We start from the raw sequence: 16,064 nt of genomic DNA on the forward strand, positions 1-16,064 counted from the left end.
CATGTGGGATCTTCCCGGACCAGGGCTCGAATCCGTGTCTCCCGCATTGGCAGGCGGATTCTTAACCACTGCGCCACCAGGGAAGCCCCATAGGATCATTTTATTTGTAATGTTCTGAGGAACTGCTGTACTGTTTTCCACCGTGGCTGCACTGTTTTACTTTCCTGCCAGCAGTGCACAAGGTTCCCGTTGGTCCACATCCTCGCCGACACGTTATTGTCTGTTTTGTTGATAGTTGCCACCCTAACGGGTGTCAGGTGGTACCTCGTTGAAGCCAGTGCTGGTGCTGCGGGACCCCCTCCCTCCCCACTCTCCCCCATGACCTTGTGAGGAGGTCTGCCTCCTCGGGGCTCCAGGACTACATTCAGGTTCACTGAACCGGGGAGACCGAGGTTCTGAGACGGGCAGTCCTATCCTGGGTCACCCGGCGAGCTGCGTGCCCGCTGTCGATGTTTCCCCCTTGTCCCTCTGCCCACCCGGGCTGACAGTAGTGACTGAGATGAGGGCCCGATTCCGGAGAGTTCCGTGGTGCCCTGTAGCCTGATGGAGAGCAGAGGCCGCTCTCGCCGCCGGAGGCCAGGGCTGCCCCGCCAAGCCCGTGGTTGGCAGCAGCTGGGTCGGCTTGGGGACGACAGTTTCTTCCCCACGTGAGGGAGAAGAGACTTCGGAAGCCAAGCCTGAGATTTACTGTGTCAAGGGCGTCCCTTGTGCGGGGAGGCCCGGAGAGTGGGGAGAAGGGGGGGGCGCCTGGCGGTGGCATCGGGAGCTGTCCCCTCACCTCGGGGCTTCTTTGTGGAGGGCGAGGCCCCCTGTGGGGCCCCTAGGACCTGGGTCACCTATGATGCGTGCCTCATTGGGGCATGAGTAGTGAATATTGCACTGAATAAAGGGTTGTGCGGGGGCTCTTGACAGGTGGGAGACCCCGGGAAAGGTACTGGGAGAGGCAGGGCCTCGGCCTCGCTCCCCGGGGACCGTGGAGGCCACCTCTTCCCTGCAGACGGAGCCTGGCCTCTGCACTCGGGCCTGGCCGAGCGTCCGCTTCTCATCGTGTGGGTGTCTGCTGGGGCAGCAGGGGCGGGGAAGTGCCTTCTTTCCCCATCTAGCTAAAAACTCACGTTTATGGCTCACAGACTGTAGTGCAATGAAAATAAAGTCCCATTAAAAGTCCCCCTGCCTGGACTCCGAAAACCATTTTTCTCAGTGCATGTCCGCCTGAAGACGTTTTCGTGCTTGGCCTCGTTAATTACAACACGGACATACACACCATCACACGCACGCACATGCACGCCCACTGGCAGCCACTCACACATAAGCTCCTGCACACCTGCACCCCTGCCCCGTTTGCACAGGGCTGTGCGCCCCCCAAGGCTGGTGTGGGAGGAGATGAGCCTGGGGGGCCCAGGAAGCCCCCAGCTGCCCTGCAGGCGCCTTCCATTCCTGGATGGGGAATGGTCCCCATCTCCACCGAAGCCTTCCCAGGAGGCACATGTGTACTGGCTCAGGTTTTGCTGAGCGCCTCCTATGGCCGCCCCTGCCCTGGGCATTTGGGGTCCTTTCCAACATCTCAGGAGAGATGCTTCTTGAAGCTCCCTGTGGTGTCTGCGGAGAGCGAGGCAGCAGAAGGGCATCATGTGGGCACTGCTCCCCGGCGGGCCGGCCGGCTCTGCAGTAACCCCGCCACCCCCATCCCCACAGGGCGACAGAGCTGATTCAGCGGCCTCGCCATGCGGGTGGGGACGACAGGCCCTCAGCAGGTGGCCCCCGGACAGAGGGACGTTGGCTGCGGTGTGTGTCTGTCACGCCGCTTCTCAGAGCCGCCGGGAGCTGTCGGGGTGATAACCAAACATGACGTTTTTTCCGCTCTCCTCCCAGTGATGTGAGCTGACCCAGGCGCGAGGCCCCTGAGCTCCCGGCCTGCTGCCCTGAGTGACAGTTTCTGCGGCGTTTGTGGCACTTTGGAGAACGATGTATGTCCCTGGTGTTCGTGGTGACAGGACCTTAAAAACGCTGCACGAAATGTGTTGGTTTCGCACACGTGGAGGCCACTTGCCCGTCGGGTCGGAAGTGTGGCGTGCGAGGGGGTCTCCACTGCCTGCTGGTTCTCCCTCCAGCCGCTGCTTGAGCAGGCAGGTGGCTTTCACTGAGCAGGGTTCCCCACTGGGGCTAGAGAACCACAGGCCTGTTTTGGGGTGCTTCATTTTGGGGTGCCCGAGCTGGGCACCTTCCCAAAGAGACTTGGAGGCAAGGGCGGGGGCCTGAGGCGTGTGGTGAGCCTAGAGCTGGGGTCATGGCGGGGCGGAGTTCCCAGGGAGGGTGTGGCAGTGGGAGGGTTCAGGATTTGAACCTACATCTCTCTGCCTGAAAGCTGGCTGGACCTGCCAAAGCCCCCCCCCGCGCCCCGCCCCAATATAAGGGGTCTGAACCTGGAGCTAAGCCCCGTGATATTCAGAGAAGCAGCAAGGAGGTGGGTCTGGGGCCCAGCACAGCCACTTCTGACTTCCCCATCCGGCTGGGAGTCTCTCTGGGGCCCTTGACCCCCAAAGAGCCCTGGGTTGGCCCTGGGGGGTCCAAAGCACATTTACTGAGGGCCCCAGGGTGCCAGGTCCAGGGTCCAGGGACTCCCAGCCAGGCAGGGCCGTCGGGGAACCCGTAAGGAGCAGGAATGGTCGCGAGCTGGGATGACAGGTGGAAGAAACCAGGATTTTTGCTTCTGTTTTTCATCAAAACCCTCTTCACTCATCCATCCATCCATCCATCCATCCATCCATCCCACAAACCTTTGCTGAGGGCCTGCGGGTGTGGCATCGTCCCGTTGTGTTGAGGCCAGGCAGCAGGCGGTTCAGGCCTGAAAGGCGCCTCCCACCAGCTGGGGCCTCAGGCTGCTGTAGCGTCACAGACTGGGTGCTGGCATCAGCAGAGATCCCTTCTCTCCCAGCTCTGGAGGCCAGATGTCTGAAATCAAGGTGTGTTGCAGGGCCGTGCTCCCCCTCCCCCACCTCCCCCCCCCCAACCCCGGGAGGCTCTGTGGGAGGGTCCTTCCCACCTCCCTCAGCTCCTGGTGGTCCAGGCGTCCCTGGCTGTGGCCACCTCACTCCTGTCCCTGCTCTGGCCTCACTTGGCCTCTTCTCTCCTCCCCGCGTCTCTCCTCTGTCTGTCTCTTACAAGGACACTCGTCATTGGACATAGGGCCCACCCTGATTCAGGATGGTCTCAAGATCCTTAATGACATCTGTGAAGACCCTTTTTCCAGGGCATGGACATGTTTTCTGGGGGCTACCTTTCAAGCCACTACACTTGGCAAACAGCTTTCTCAAGCCTCAGCCTCCTTATCTGTAAAAAGGGGGTAGCGTCTGTGCTTGGACCATCACGTTAACGTCCGCAGAGCTGACCCGCCTCTGGAGTCGGATTGGGGAAGAGGAGCTTGGAGGCGTGTGGAGAAGGATGCTCTGATGTTGACCTTGAGGCCACTTTCAGGCGGGAAGTAGAGATGGAGACACTGAAGTGGCAGAGACAAGGGGCGATTCCACAGGGCTCGTGGGCCAGCGTTAACGGCCTGGCTCGGGGCCGCAGGAGGGAGGGGTGGCGTTGGGGGCTGGGGTGGTGGTAGGGGGCACTGTGCCAGGCAGCGGCCAAGCTAATCTCTCCTAGCCATGCCCGCCTGGAGGACTGGAGCATCAGGAGAGCGGGATTGAACCCTCTGGCTCAAGCGAAGATGGTCGCACGGAGAAACGCTAGAAAAGCAATTTCCTGCCGGCTTTGTAGAAAACCTTTGCTTTGACCCTGACCTTGAAGTCTTGATAAGGCGGGCTACTTTTTATCCTCCCCGGCTCACACGGGCCATTAGCCGGAGCAGCGGATCTTTTGAGGACTGCTGGGAACAGTTTCCATCCAGGTATCGGGAGGAGATCACAGATTATCCTTTCCTTGGGCAGCCGAGGGCTCAGAGGAGTTCTTGCTGCACTCTTGTCTGTGTTCCCTGACCCTGGGGCTCGCGGCAGGGCCTGGCGCACAGTAGGCGCCTATTAAGTGTCCGCTGACTACGGACAGAGTTGAGGATGAGCTCCCCAGCTACCCCCGCCCCTCCTGTTCTGCTCAGACTTCCAACCTAGTGTTTTTCCAGGATGGGTTTTCCTGGTGAGTTTCCGCTCAAGTGTTGATGAGGAAGTGCTCCGAGATCAGGGTGGGGAGTGATGGCTTTACATCTGTCACCAGCTTGGTACAGCCTGACTGCCAGTGGGTCTCCCTCCTGCTGGAGCTTGACCTCCTAACCTTTCAGAACCCGCTTCCCGTGGCTCAGCTGAGCCCCCTCCCCATTTCGCTGGGAAGGTCCCTCCGGAGCGTGGCGAGCAGGTGACCCCACACAGCTGTGAAGGTGGAAGGCTGTGTGGAGGGAGCGAGCTGGCTGAGCACAGCAGGGCCGGGAGCCCCAGAGGTACCAGGTGTCAGCGTTGTGTGTGCAACATCTGCTTTCTCGTGGGCCAAAGGGGGAAGGGAGTGGCCGGGTGGGAGGCCAAGGCCCACGCCCAGTGCTTCCGGAAGTGGCCAGAGGGCACTGGAAATGGGTCAGGGCGTTCTTGTGGGAGAAGGGTCCGGGCTCAGGGGTCAGGAAGCTTTCTGGGGCCGGACTTGGGGTCTGCCTTAGAGGTACCCCCTCTTGCAGCACCTAGGAGGCAGAGTGCGTTTTTTTTTTTTTTAATTTTATTTATTTATTTATTTTTGGCTGTGTTGGGTCCTCATTGCTGCATGCGGGCTTTCTCCAGTTGCTGCGAGCCGGGGCTACTCTTTGTTGCGGTGCGTGGGCTTCTCATTGCGGTGGCTTCTCTTGTTGCAGAGCACAGGCTCTAGGCGCGCGGGCTTCAGTAGTTGTGGCACGCAGGCTCAGTAGTTGTGGCTCACGGGCCCAGTTGCTCCGCGGCATGTGGGGTCTTCCCGGACCAGGGCTCGAACCCTTGTCCCCTGCATTGGCAGGCAGATTCTTAACCACTGCGCCACCAGGGAAGTCCCCAGAGTGCGTTTTGAATCACATTTTGGTGGTCATGGCGGGAAGGTAATGTCCCGGGGAAGGGGTGGGGCCAGCATCACTGGGGAGCCCCTTGCTCCCAGGAGAGCTGGGATCGGGCAGAGAGGCACCAGCTCACGGAGATCAGTGCAGCTGTTGTCACCCCAACGGGTTGGCCCCGGCCTCCTCCGATGTCGTTCCCAGAGGGGCTTCCCCCGCCCATGGCTTTGTGGGCAGGTCCCTCGTGGGAGGTGGCTTGCTTCGTGGCCCAGGCTGGACCAGACCACATGGGTCAGAGCTGGCCCTCCCCTCGCTGCGGGTTGAACCGGGCGGACCCAAGCCATGAAACGGGCACGCGTGGTAACTCGTGAGTCGGGTAGAGGAATGCGCAGACCGTGGACGTAAAGAGCTCCGTGGTGCACCCAGCGCAGGTCCGGCAGCTGATGATCTGTTACTGGAGAAAGTGGAATTCCACCCGATGATGTTTCAGCACCAGTGAGCGTTAGACTTCAAGCCAGACGGGTGACTCGGTCCTTTCTGGACAAAAACCTAGCGGCTGTGGGGTAAGCCACTCGACGCGACGGCGAGGGGCGGGCACAGCGGTGGGCCTGATGCCGCCATCGCAGGTGGTCTGCCCGCGATGTGGGGCGAGGCCAGCCCCTGGAGGGCCTCGGTGCACAAAGAAAACCCCCCCCGCTCCCGCTGGGGTTCATCCGTCAGCCTGCTGGCGCCCACGTGAGCCCCCGTCTCCTGGTGCGTGTGCAGCTGAGGAAACGGCCTGAGTGGAGGAAGTGCTCCTGTTAAATTGTCCAGACATAATCGGGTCCCCGACGCTCCTCAGTCAATGCCCGGCTGGGCCTGTGCGTTCCCTGCCTGCAGCCGCGGGTGAGCTGTAGGTGCACCGGCCTCTCCCCCTGGGAGCCCCCGCATTCAGTGCTGGGGGCGGTCACGGCGGCTCGGCCCCCAACGGCGTGGGAAGCCGGGGCTGTGGACTTGGAAGGACTGATTCCAATCCCAGATCCCGACCTCCCGAGCCTGGTTCCTTCTCTGTAAGATGGGTGATAAGTGATCCCTCCCTGCCGGAGGTGTCATTGGGCTTAACAATTGATGGACCCTACCTGGCTGGTGCACGGAGGCCCGAGGATGGTACTGATGGGTGCTGGAGTGAGTGGTCATGGCCAACCCCAAATTCCACCTGCCCCTTTATTTTTGGAAGAGATGCTTCTGGAAGAGAGGGTTCCCACCGCACAGCTGCAGCCGTCCAGGGGCCCCAGATGCCTGTAAAGCCATCTTGGAATCCCTGCTGCTTGGGGGGAAAGCTGGGCCATTTCAGAGATGTCAGTTAATGCTCTGTAGACGGTCATCTGTTCATTCATTCATTCCTTCATTCACTAGACATTGAACCCTGGCTGTGGGTCATTGCCCAGGGTATTTGGGACCCAGGGGGAGAAGAGGGTCTTGGCCCCTGCCCCCCATGGAATATCTGGCCAGCTTGTCACCTCCAGGCCCCCTGTTTATTTACCCCAAGGGCCCCAAATTTCAAAGATCCATTCCAGTAAGCTGCCGCTCTTAAATAGTAACGAAGTCATTTAAGATGTTTTTTGGAATGAGCGTGGCATAAATAAAACAAGAAATTAATTCCTTTTCCCATATTTTATGGATCAAAGACCTCGTCGTCAGCTGCCCGTCTGATCGACAGGTCGACAGGCTCAGCAGTTTGGCCCCGGGCGGGGGCGGGTAGCATCGCTCCGCTGCAGCAAAGCAACTTGTCATCGTGAAGTGCAGTTTTAGTGCCGCTTGTTGAAATATTTCAAGAAACTCAGCGCTGCCCAGGGGCACTTTTTGGAGCCTGTGTTGTCGAGCGTGAACTTCAGATGTGGAGACCCCCGCCTTGCAGAAAGAGGCAGGGGTTTTAAAACAGAGCTCCTGTTCTCGAGATACCTGGGTGGCTGGCATGCCCGGGTCCCTCTCTGGGGGTCCAGGGGTCTGTCTTACGGCTGGGGGGTGCTGGGAGGACGCTCTTCAACGCGCTTTTGTCCCGCTGCTGTGGCCGTGAGCAGAGAGCCTCAGACACGTCCTGTCCTGGCGGCCTTGGCTCCTCCCCTGGCCCCTGAGCACCCGCTTGGAGGAGTTAGGCTGGTAAGATGAGAGGCCGGCAGAGGTGTGGACGAAGGGCCAGCTCCGTCTGGGGTGCGGCCACTTCTCAGTTCCGGCTGACTATGTCCAGGAGGGAGTGCAGATCACAGGGCCCTGGCGGGGCCGTCAGGGCCAGACCCCACCTCCCCCCCTTGCAGGGCATGGTGGCCCAGGGAAGCTCTGGGCACAGGGACTTTGGGACCTCCTGAGGCAGGTGGTCCCGGTGTCAACTTTCCCTTCCTAAAGCAGTTTTCTTTTTTTAAATTTTATTTATTTATTTATTTATTTTTTGGCTGTGTTGGGTCTTCGTTTCTGTGCGAGGGCTTTTCTCTAGTTGCGGCGAGCGGGGACCACTCTTCATCGCAGTGCGCGGGCCTCTCACTATCGCGGCCTCTCTTGTTGGCGGAGCACAGGCTCCAGACGCGCAGGCTCAGTAATTGTGGCGCACGGGCCTAGTCGCTCTGGGGCATGTGGGATCTTCCCAGACCAGGGCTCGAACCCGTGTCCCCTGCATTGGCAGGCAGATTCTCAACCACTGCGCCACCAGGGAAGCCCTAAAGCAGTTTTCTTGAGTGAGGGGCCCAGCATTGTAGGAGTCAGGGGGCAAGACGTCCCCATTTTACAGATGGGAAAACTGAGGCGGGAGAAGACGGAGCCGTTGAGTTGGAGCAGGCACAGCCCAGCGGCCAGGCCAGGGTCTGGGCTGGGATGTGCGTCTGTGCCTTCCTGCCCTGCCCTGGAGACCCTGGGGGTGGTGGGACTGTGTGGTGGAGTGGGTGGGCCGGGGATGCCAACCAGAGTGCCCAGAGGAGCTTTGCGTGTCGGGGACCATGTGCGGAGGCTGGTGGGGGGAGGAATGTTGGCAGGGATGTGGGCCCCAATCACTTCTGGGAGCTGAAGGCTGCTGGCCTCCTGACTTAGCCTGGGGGCAGCCAAAGGGACTTCTTCTCCTGGGACAAGCCCTGTAAGAGGCAAGAGGGCACCCGGAGAGGTCAACCCTCCTTGCCAAATCTCTGAACCTTGGTTTCCACGCCTGCAAACTAGGGTTCAAAATAAAAGTCCATTGTAGGGATGGATCGAATGCAGACCTAAAAGCAGAAGGTCTCAGTAAACAGTGAGGTGGGGCATGCTGGTCGGTTCCTGTGTGTGCAGCAGTCCTTCCAGATTCCCCCACCCCCTGGCCGACTCGTGAGCCGCGATTTCTGTGTGTGGAGCCTGCCTGTCAAGCCCGAAGGCTGGGCTCCTACCTTCAGTGTCTCCCCATCACCCCGACCAGACTCAATTTTCCTGCAAGTATTATTTTCTTTTTTAAAAATATCTTATTGACTCCCTGCTCAGAAACCTATAAACTATCAAGAGTCTGGCCTTGGAGGTTAAACGGACCCGGATCTGTTCCCAGCTCTGTCACGTCCTTGCTAGTGACCTTGGGCAGGCTAGGTAACCTCTTGGGACCTCAGTCTCTTCGTCGGTGAACTAGGAATCGCTGTAATGACTGTGGGATGCTGTGAGCAGCCCATCCCTTAGCCCAGAGCCTGGTACCATGGAAACCCTTGCTACGTGGGAGCTTTGGAGATTCTTACGAGCCAGCGTGAGATGCCTGGGATCCCCGGACCCTAGTCTAGCCTCTCACTGTAGCAGTGAGACTTGCCAAGCGCACACGGTGGGGGAGCGGGGTTGGAACCAGGAGCCAGGTCTGCACAGCGGGGTGAGTCACATCCCACAGAGCCCAGCACCCGGGGGCCGGGCGCCTCCCTCATGGCCCAGCACCGCTCCCTGGGGGCTCCAAGGGGCAGGGCAGCCAGCCGGGCCTTGAACACACAGACCCCGCCCCTTTCCCTTATCCTGGGCTTCCACACGGCTTCCCCTCCCCCCTCCAGGCAGGGGCCTGTGGTCATCCTCCCAGCTGCACGGTTTCTGGCAGGAACTTGGACCCACCCTTGGTCTAGCTGCCCTGAGCCTCACTTTGTCCATCTGTGGAATGGGGTGCACAGCTCAGGGGGCCGTCGCAGGCGGTAATAGGTTTGTCACTGGAGCAGGACCGAAAGCAGCCCTGGTTACCTCCCTCCCTCGCCCTGTGGGCGGTTCCCCGGCCACCTGCATTCAAACCACAAATCCCGGGCTCCCTGCTGCCAGGTGACCTCACGCAAGTGGCTTCAGCACCCTGCGCCTCAGCTCCCCCTTTTGCACCAGCCTCTCAGTGCTGAGGTGCGTGAGCAGTGGACCTGAGCTCCGGGGGCCCCGTCCCAGTACTGCCTGGGGGACAGCAAGCCTGGGGGGGTAACAGGAGGGGCCCTGGTGGCCTGAAGGCTGCCCGCCCAGTGGGGCAGGGCCTCTGTGTCTCCTCCACAGGGTGGGGCTGTCCCTGGCGGTGTCTCCGTGATCAGTGGGTTGACCACTAGGAGGCCATAGTGGAGCTGCTTGAGCCTGGCCAGGAAGTGCCCCCCTGCCCCCCTCCCCTGAGGGTGCACGGGGTCCATGAGGCTCAGACACGGCCCCTGGCTCTCAGGACCCTGCTCTGCCTATCACGTCCAGGATCCCTGAGCTGGGGCCTGGGGACAGCTAAGTGACAGGTGACAGCGAGCAGCGGGCCTGGGCTGTCCTGTCCGGCTGTGCCTGGGGAGGTGGGCGGCCGCCCGTGGAGCCTGCGTCCTCACGCTGATCTGATTTCAGCCTGACCAGGTCTGAGGAGGCTGAAAAGGGCCTGGGACTAGAGGACATAGGCGGTCCCGCCTCTCGGCGCAGTGGCCAGGCCTCAATGAGGGATTGCTTGGGACACCCCCCCTCCGCCCCGTGTCTGGGGCTGGGGGAGTCCACGCCCCACGGGATGCCCTCAACCAATACAACGGCGCTGCCTCCGGTCTGGGCCGCTTGTCAAGGGGCCAGTTTTCCCAGGACAGACCCTTATTGTGGCCGCCCTTCATAGAGGGCCCCGCGGGCCGAGGAGACAGAAGAACACCACTTGCCCCTGAAGCCACAGGGACACGGCCGGCCGTCAGGCCTCCTCTGGCCACAGGACAAGGATGGGCAGCTTCTGGCTTCACACTGGCCGCTGCCCCCGCCCACTGTCACCCAGCCTGTGACTGAGACATGCCTGCAGCCGCTTCGGCCCTGGTCCCCTCACCCTCACCCCTCAGGAGTCTCCATCCCAGAGTCAGAAGCTGATTCTGCTGGGAGTGAGGGGCCATGAGGCTCTGCTTGGCCAGGCTCCGGCCACGCACCCTCCCGGGCCCAGGGGTGGTGGGGAAGGAGGGGACTGGAGGAAGGTGAGTCTCTGGGCCTCAGTTTCCCTAATTGTACAATGAGGGAGACGGTGACCGTATCACTTATTCACACGGGGCCACTTGTGGGAGTGAAAGGGATGTTGTTGGTAAGCACAGCGGACAAGGGGGACCCAGGACTCAGCGCATCCTGGAGGTAGGCCCCATCCTCTCAGAGGGCCTTCACCACTCTGGAAGCACACGTGGGTTCAAATCTTGGTTTGGCCACCTTCTAATCTGGAGCCAAAGTTCTCCACTGCCGGGGCGTCAGTTACCTTACCTGTGAAATGGGGTGAATTCCTGGAGGGAGGGCAGAGGCTGCAGCACAGTGCCAGGCGCACAGGCACCCGTGAACCGCTGCCGGCCCGGGTGCTCTCTCCCAGCCCTGCCGTGCCCCTTTCCCTGCGGTCCAAGTCTGTCTGTGCGGCTGTTGTCCGCCGCCAGCCTGGGGTGGGCCCAGAGCATCACGGGGAGCGGTTCTGGAAGGTGAGGGGCCCGAGCGACCACAGTGGGGGTGGGACCAGGCCGGGCAGACACTGTGCCCACGGGTCGCCTGCCCCCGCCTGAGCCCCCAAAGGAAGCCTGGCCTTGCCGGCTGCGATTATGGTTAGGAGCTGTGTAATTAACTCTAAAAATGGGAGGCTGAGGAGGAATTAAAATAGAGGCTTAGTGGAAATCAGAGGCGAGTGGTGCAGAAAAGGCTGGAGCCGGGCTGGACGCCGCAGCCGGGCCTGCAGGGCGGGCGGGAGGAGGAGGGTCTGGAGCTGCAGGGTTGAGGGGGCCGGGGCGGCTCTGGTTCAGGCCTCTCCTCCGGGTGGGGGTGTGGGGGGGTGTTGAAACAGCTGAAGTTGGGGTTCTGGGCGTCTGAGATCCAGGTGACCGCAGGGTGGGCTGTCTCTTGGGGTCTTGGTGGAAGAATGTGTCCCAGGCCCTCTCCCAGTTCCTGGTGGCTTCCTTGGCTCCTGGGTGCATCACCTCAGTCTCCACCTCCGTCGTCACGTGGCTTCCTCCCTGTGGGTCTGTTTTGTGAATTAAAGTTTTTTATGGTGGTGAAATATACAAGACATAAAATTTACCATTGGGACTTCCCTGGTGGTCCAGTGGTTAAGGTGCTGTGCTTCCAATGCAGGGGGCGCGGGTTCGATCCCCGGTTGGGGAACGAAGATCCCACATGCCGCGGGGCGGGGTGCGGCCAAAACCAAAAATCTACCTTTTTCTTCTGGGGATCCATTGTGTGTGTTATGCTTCGCAATAAAACAGGTTAACACCAATAACAAACAAACAAAAAAATTTACCTTTTTAACCATTTTTAACTGTACGATTCAGTGGCATTTACATTGACAATGCTGTGTAACAGGCAGAACTTGTTCTTCTTCCCAAACTGAAACTCTGTCCCCATTAAACACTAACTCCCCGGCCTCCGCCCTCTTTCTGTCTCTATGGATTTACTTATCCTAGGTCCCGCATGTCAGTGAAATCCTACAGTATTTGTCTTTTTGTGTTTGTGTTCTTCGAAAATGTCAGGTCAAGGAAGACAAAGACTGGAGTGTTCTAGGTCCACACATTTAAACCAGTAGCTGTAGCCGGTTTTGCTATTAAATTTAAATTCATTAGAATAAAGTTACATTAAAAGTGCAGTTGTTGGGCTTCCCTGGTGGTGCAATGGTTAAGAATCTGCCTGCCAGTGCAGGGGACACAGGTTTCAGCCCTGGTCCGGGAAGATCCCACATGCTGCGGAGCACCTAAGCCCGTGCGCCACAACTACTGAGCCTGCGCTCTAGAGCCCGCGAGCCACAACCACTGAAGCCCGCGCGCCTAGAGCCCGTGCTCCACAACAAGAGAAGCCACCGCAGTGAGAAGCCCGCACGCCGCAACGAAGAGTAGCCCCCGCTTGCTGCAACTAGAGAAAAGCCCGCGTGCTGCAACAAAGACCCAACGCAGCCAAAAATAAATAAATTTATTAAAAAAAAAAAAGTGCAGTTGTTCAGTCGGACTGGCCACATCTCAAGCGCTCAGCGGGCACGTGTGCCTGGTGCTGCCCTACTGGACGGCGCACACGGGACATTTCCATCCTTCCAGAAAGTTCTGTTGGAGAATGCTCTTCTAGGTTCATGGAGGCAAAAGGGACGTGATGACTAAAGTCGTGTGTGGGCCGAGATTGGATGCTGGGACAGAATTTTTTTTTTTTTCTATCAGGACATTTTGATTGTCCTTTATCTTTATATATTGAAGAAATGTGAGTCCTGTCTCTAGATGAGGTAAGGTGTGGGACCTACGTTAATTGCCTGATTTTGACATTGGTGCTGCGATTGTGGAGGGCGTGTTCTTGTTCTCAGGAAATCCGTGCTCAGATGTTTGGGGGAAGGGGGTCACGTCTGCAGTTCACTCTCAGGTGTTCAGAAAAGATACACACACACACATACACAGACAGATACACACAGAGATACACACACACAGATACACACACACACACACACAAATACACACAGAGAAACAAACAGACACATCCTGATACGCACAAACACACATACACGCTGAACCACACAAACACACAGATATACACAGATAAACACACAGAGATACACACACACAGATACACACACACACACAGATACACACAGATAAATACACAGAGATACAAACACAGATACATCCTGATACGCACTGATAAACACACACATACACACTGAACCACACAAACACAGAGATATACACAGATAAACACACAGAGATACAAACACAGATACATCTGGATACACACAAACACACAGATATATACAGATAACCACACAGAGATACAAACACAGATACATGCTGAACCACACACACAGATATACACAGATGAACACACAGAGATACACACACACATACACACTGAACCACACAAACACACAGATATACACAGATAAACACACAGAGATACACACACAGATACATCCTGATATACAAAGATGAACACAGAGATATACACCCAGATCCACACACCCAGATACCCACACACACAGATAGAGAATAGTTAATATACTACAAGCACATAAGCCGGGGTCGTCTCTGACCGGTGACCAGCCCCAGCCAGGAGGGAGGAGTGGCCCGATGAGGGGGGTGCTTCCCAGCCGGGGGTGATGCCCGTTGGGTGCGGCTGGGTGGGGAGATTCGCGTCTCTGCTGGGGTGCCGTGTGCCCCGTGGGCGTTCTCAGCGCATCTTGGTTTACGCTGGGCCTGCGTAGCTTCTGATTCTGACCCGTCCTTCATCTAGGTCTGTCTGTTCGTCTAAATTTCCGGTGAGGAGTCCAGGCTCTCTGCAGGGCTCTTGAAGTTGAGCTGTTGGGCCCTTAGTGAGTGGTTACCATGGGGACAACTGGTCTGAACCCTGGGTTAGTGTTCAGCTGTGTGCACCATGTTCCTCACCTCATGGACGCCCACGCCGAACCGGACCAGGTGGGCGGATGGCTCCCACGTACCTAATGCCCAGCCTGCGCCGTCAGGGTGGATAGTTAACCCAGCCAGGCACGTCCTGTTAGGGAACCAGGCCTCAGGAGCCGAAGCCACTCTCCCCTGGTCCCGCTAGAGTCATTGGACAGGATTCGAACCCGGGGCCCTGTGACTCCAAGGTCTGCGCTCCAGGTCACCTTGCCTGCTGCCCCCAAGTCTTTACCAGCTTTCTCCACGGGGACTGAAGCCGGCGACCCTGTTTGCCCCCTCACCCCATGTCTCCGATTGTGTTGCCAAGCCCACTGCAAGCTGGGAGCTCAGATACTGGGTTACTGGGTGGAGGAGGTACTGCGAGGAGGCTGATCTGGGATTTAGATGCTGGCCTTTGTGCTCCCAGTGGCCCGCTGCTGTGTCTGGCATGTGCTGCTCTAGGGGTCCCCATGGCTGCTGTAGGGCTTTGTCATGTATAAAGTAACGGGGGCTGTGTCTGTGTGGGGAAGGCAGTGTGCACTTGTGTGTGCGCCCGCTCTGTGCCTGCCGACTGAAAACCAGCATATTTTGTTCCAGCCGTGATTGTTGGAGTTGAAACGTGTGGATCCCTGGGCAGGAGCACGGGGCAAATGGCCAGGAATGGCCAGGGCCAGTGGGATGGCCGTGGTGTCTCCTCCGAGCAGGGAAGCGCTGGTCCAGGTGGGCGCACGGAAGCAGAGTTTGCAGCTGTTAGCATTACTGCCGTGCAGGTTGAGTAATTTTCCCTTCTCTCCTCTAGTTCCTGTGTTTGAAGAACATCCGCACCTTCCTTAAAGTCTGCCACGACAAATTTGGACTGAGGAACAGCGAGCTGTTTGACCCCTTCGACCTCTTCGATGTCCGAGACTTTGGGAAGGTGAGTGGCCTCTTTCCGGGATGGGCCCGGCCCCTCCGCGCAGAGCCCGGTGGGCAGGTGCGGGCCTGGCTGTGTTACAAACAGGAGGGGGTGCATTGGGGGCTGGGGCAGCGGGACGGCCCCTCCCGCCTCTTGGGCTGTTCAGGGTGAAGTCAGGCATCCCGGATCCAGGAGGATGGGGGCAAAGCCGGGCCTGGACGAGGCCGGTACTGGGGATGCAGCCCTGGCCCTGCCTTTCTAGCTGAGCGACCCTAAGCATTTACGTCCTGCCCCGAGTCTCCCATTCTTTGTGGGAGAAAGGGCACCAGCTCCATGGGTCGGCTGAGGTGATGCAGGTACCGCTTTTACTCTGGTGCTCCGAGAAGGGAGCCGTCAAGATTATACTGAAACAAGCAGGGCCGTGTGGCTCTGAGCAGGTGTCGGGCGAGGGGGCGGTGATTATCTGAACTTCCTGGTCCCTGGAGGTGATCCCCTAGGTCCGTGGCAGATAACCCGGGAAGTCTCCCCGTGTTCTCAGAAAGTGTCCCTGGCAGCTGTCTGGGAGTCCTGCTGGCACAGGTGAGGGGAACCTGAGGCCGGGCAGGTGCAAAGGCCAGGTGAGGGTGTGGCTCGTTGTGGCTTCCTGGTGAGCCTGCGTTCAGAGTGTCAAAGCAGGGTGTCACGTTCCATCTGGAAGCCAACAGTTCCAAGGTCCCTCCTTTTAAAAGATGGGGTCAGGACGTGATACCTTATTGATGGATCGGGGACCGAGGGCTTGAATCAGGCCTGGCTCTTTGCCGCCCTGTGGCCCAGCTGTTCCTGAGTTCCTGCGTGCTCTTGGAGGCCCTTCCCTCTGCTGCCAGCACAGGACTACCCGGGGCCATTTCCACCTGCTGATGGGAAATATCAGAGGATATTTATTGCCTGCTTTATCTGAGGACCATTATCATAAGGGACCTGGTGTTTGCGGAAGAGTTCTGTGAATACATGATTTATGAAACGCAAGGGGAGTTTTGTATTTGCACTTGCAAATGCTGAGAAGTCAGTTCCAAGAGGAGCCCTTATTTGAAGTGCTGTGAAGTGTCAAATTAGCATCAATAACTAGGACTTTCCCATAAGCTACCTGGGCCTGACGGTCCTCTTGTTTAGTTCTGAGATTCTCTAGAAACGAGATTCGGGGACCTGTTCAAGAGCCTGTCTCTTTGTGTCCGCACCCAGCTCTTAGAGGTTTCTCTTCCCCTCTTAAATGACTCGCCCAAGTCCCTCTGGCTGTAGGGCACTTGCCCAGGACTCTGAGGCCGCCTTCTTCCCCTCTGCCTGGGGGCGTGTCTGCTGGGGCAGGAGCCTTGGGAGCCTGCATGGAGCTGTGCTGGTG

General features: G+C 58.5%; 1 protein-coding gene across 7 annotated transcripts in view; it reads left to right on the top strand.

Moving 5' to 3' along the window:
- The window catches only part of VAV2 (vav guanine nucleotide exchange factor 2), a 185,397-nt gene that overhangs the window by 28,984 nt on the left and 140,349 nt on the right, over nucleotides 1-16,064 (top strand). For all 7 annotated transcript variants that reach the window (XM_057547699.1, XM_057547692.1, XM_057547696.1 and 4 more), the window contains exon 2: nucleotides 14,594-14,710. In XM_057547699.1, the coding sequence (XP_057403682.1) occupies nucleotides 14,594-14,710 (117 nt within the window). The remainder of the gene's footprint in view (nucleotides 1-14,593; nucleotides 14,711-16,064) is intronic.

This window comes from Balaenoptera acutorostrata, chromosome 6, assembly GCF_949987535.1.
Source record: "Balaenoptera acutorostrata chromosome 6, mBalAcu1.1, whole genome shotgun sequence".
NCBI lineage: Eukaryota > Metazoa > Chordata > Mammalia > Artiodactyla > Balaenopteridae > Balaenoptera > Balaenoptera acutorostrata.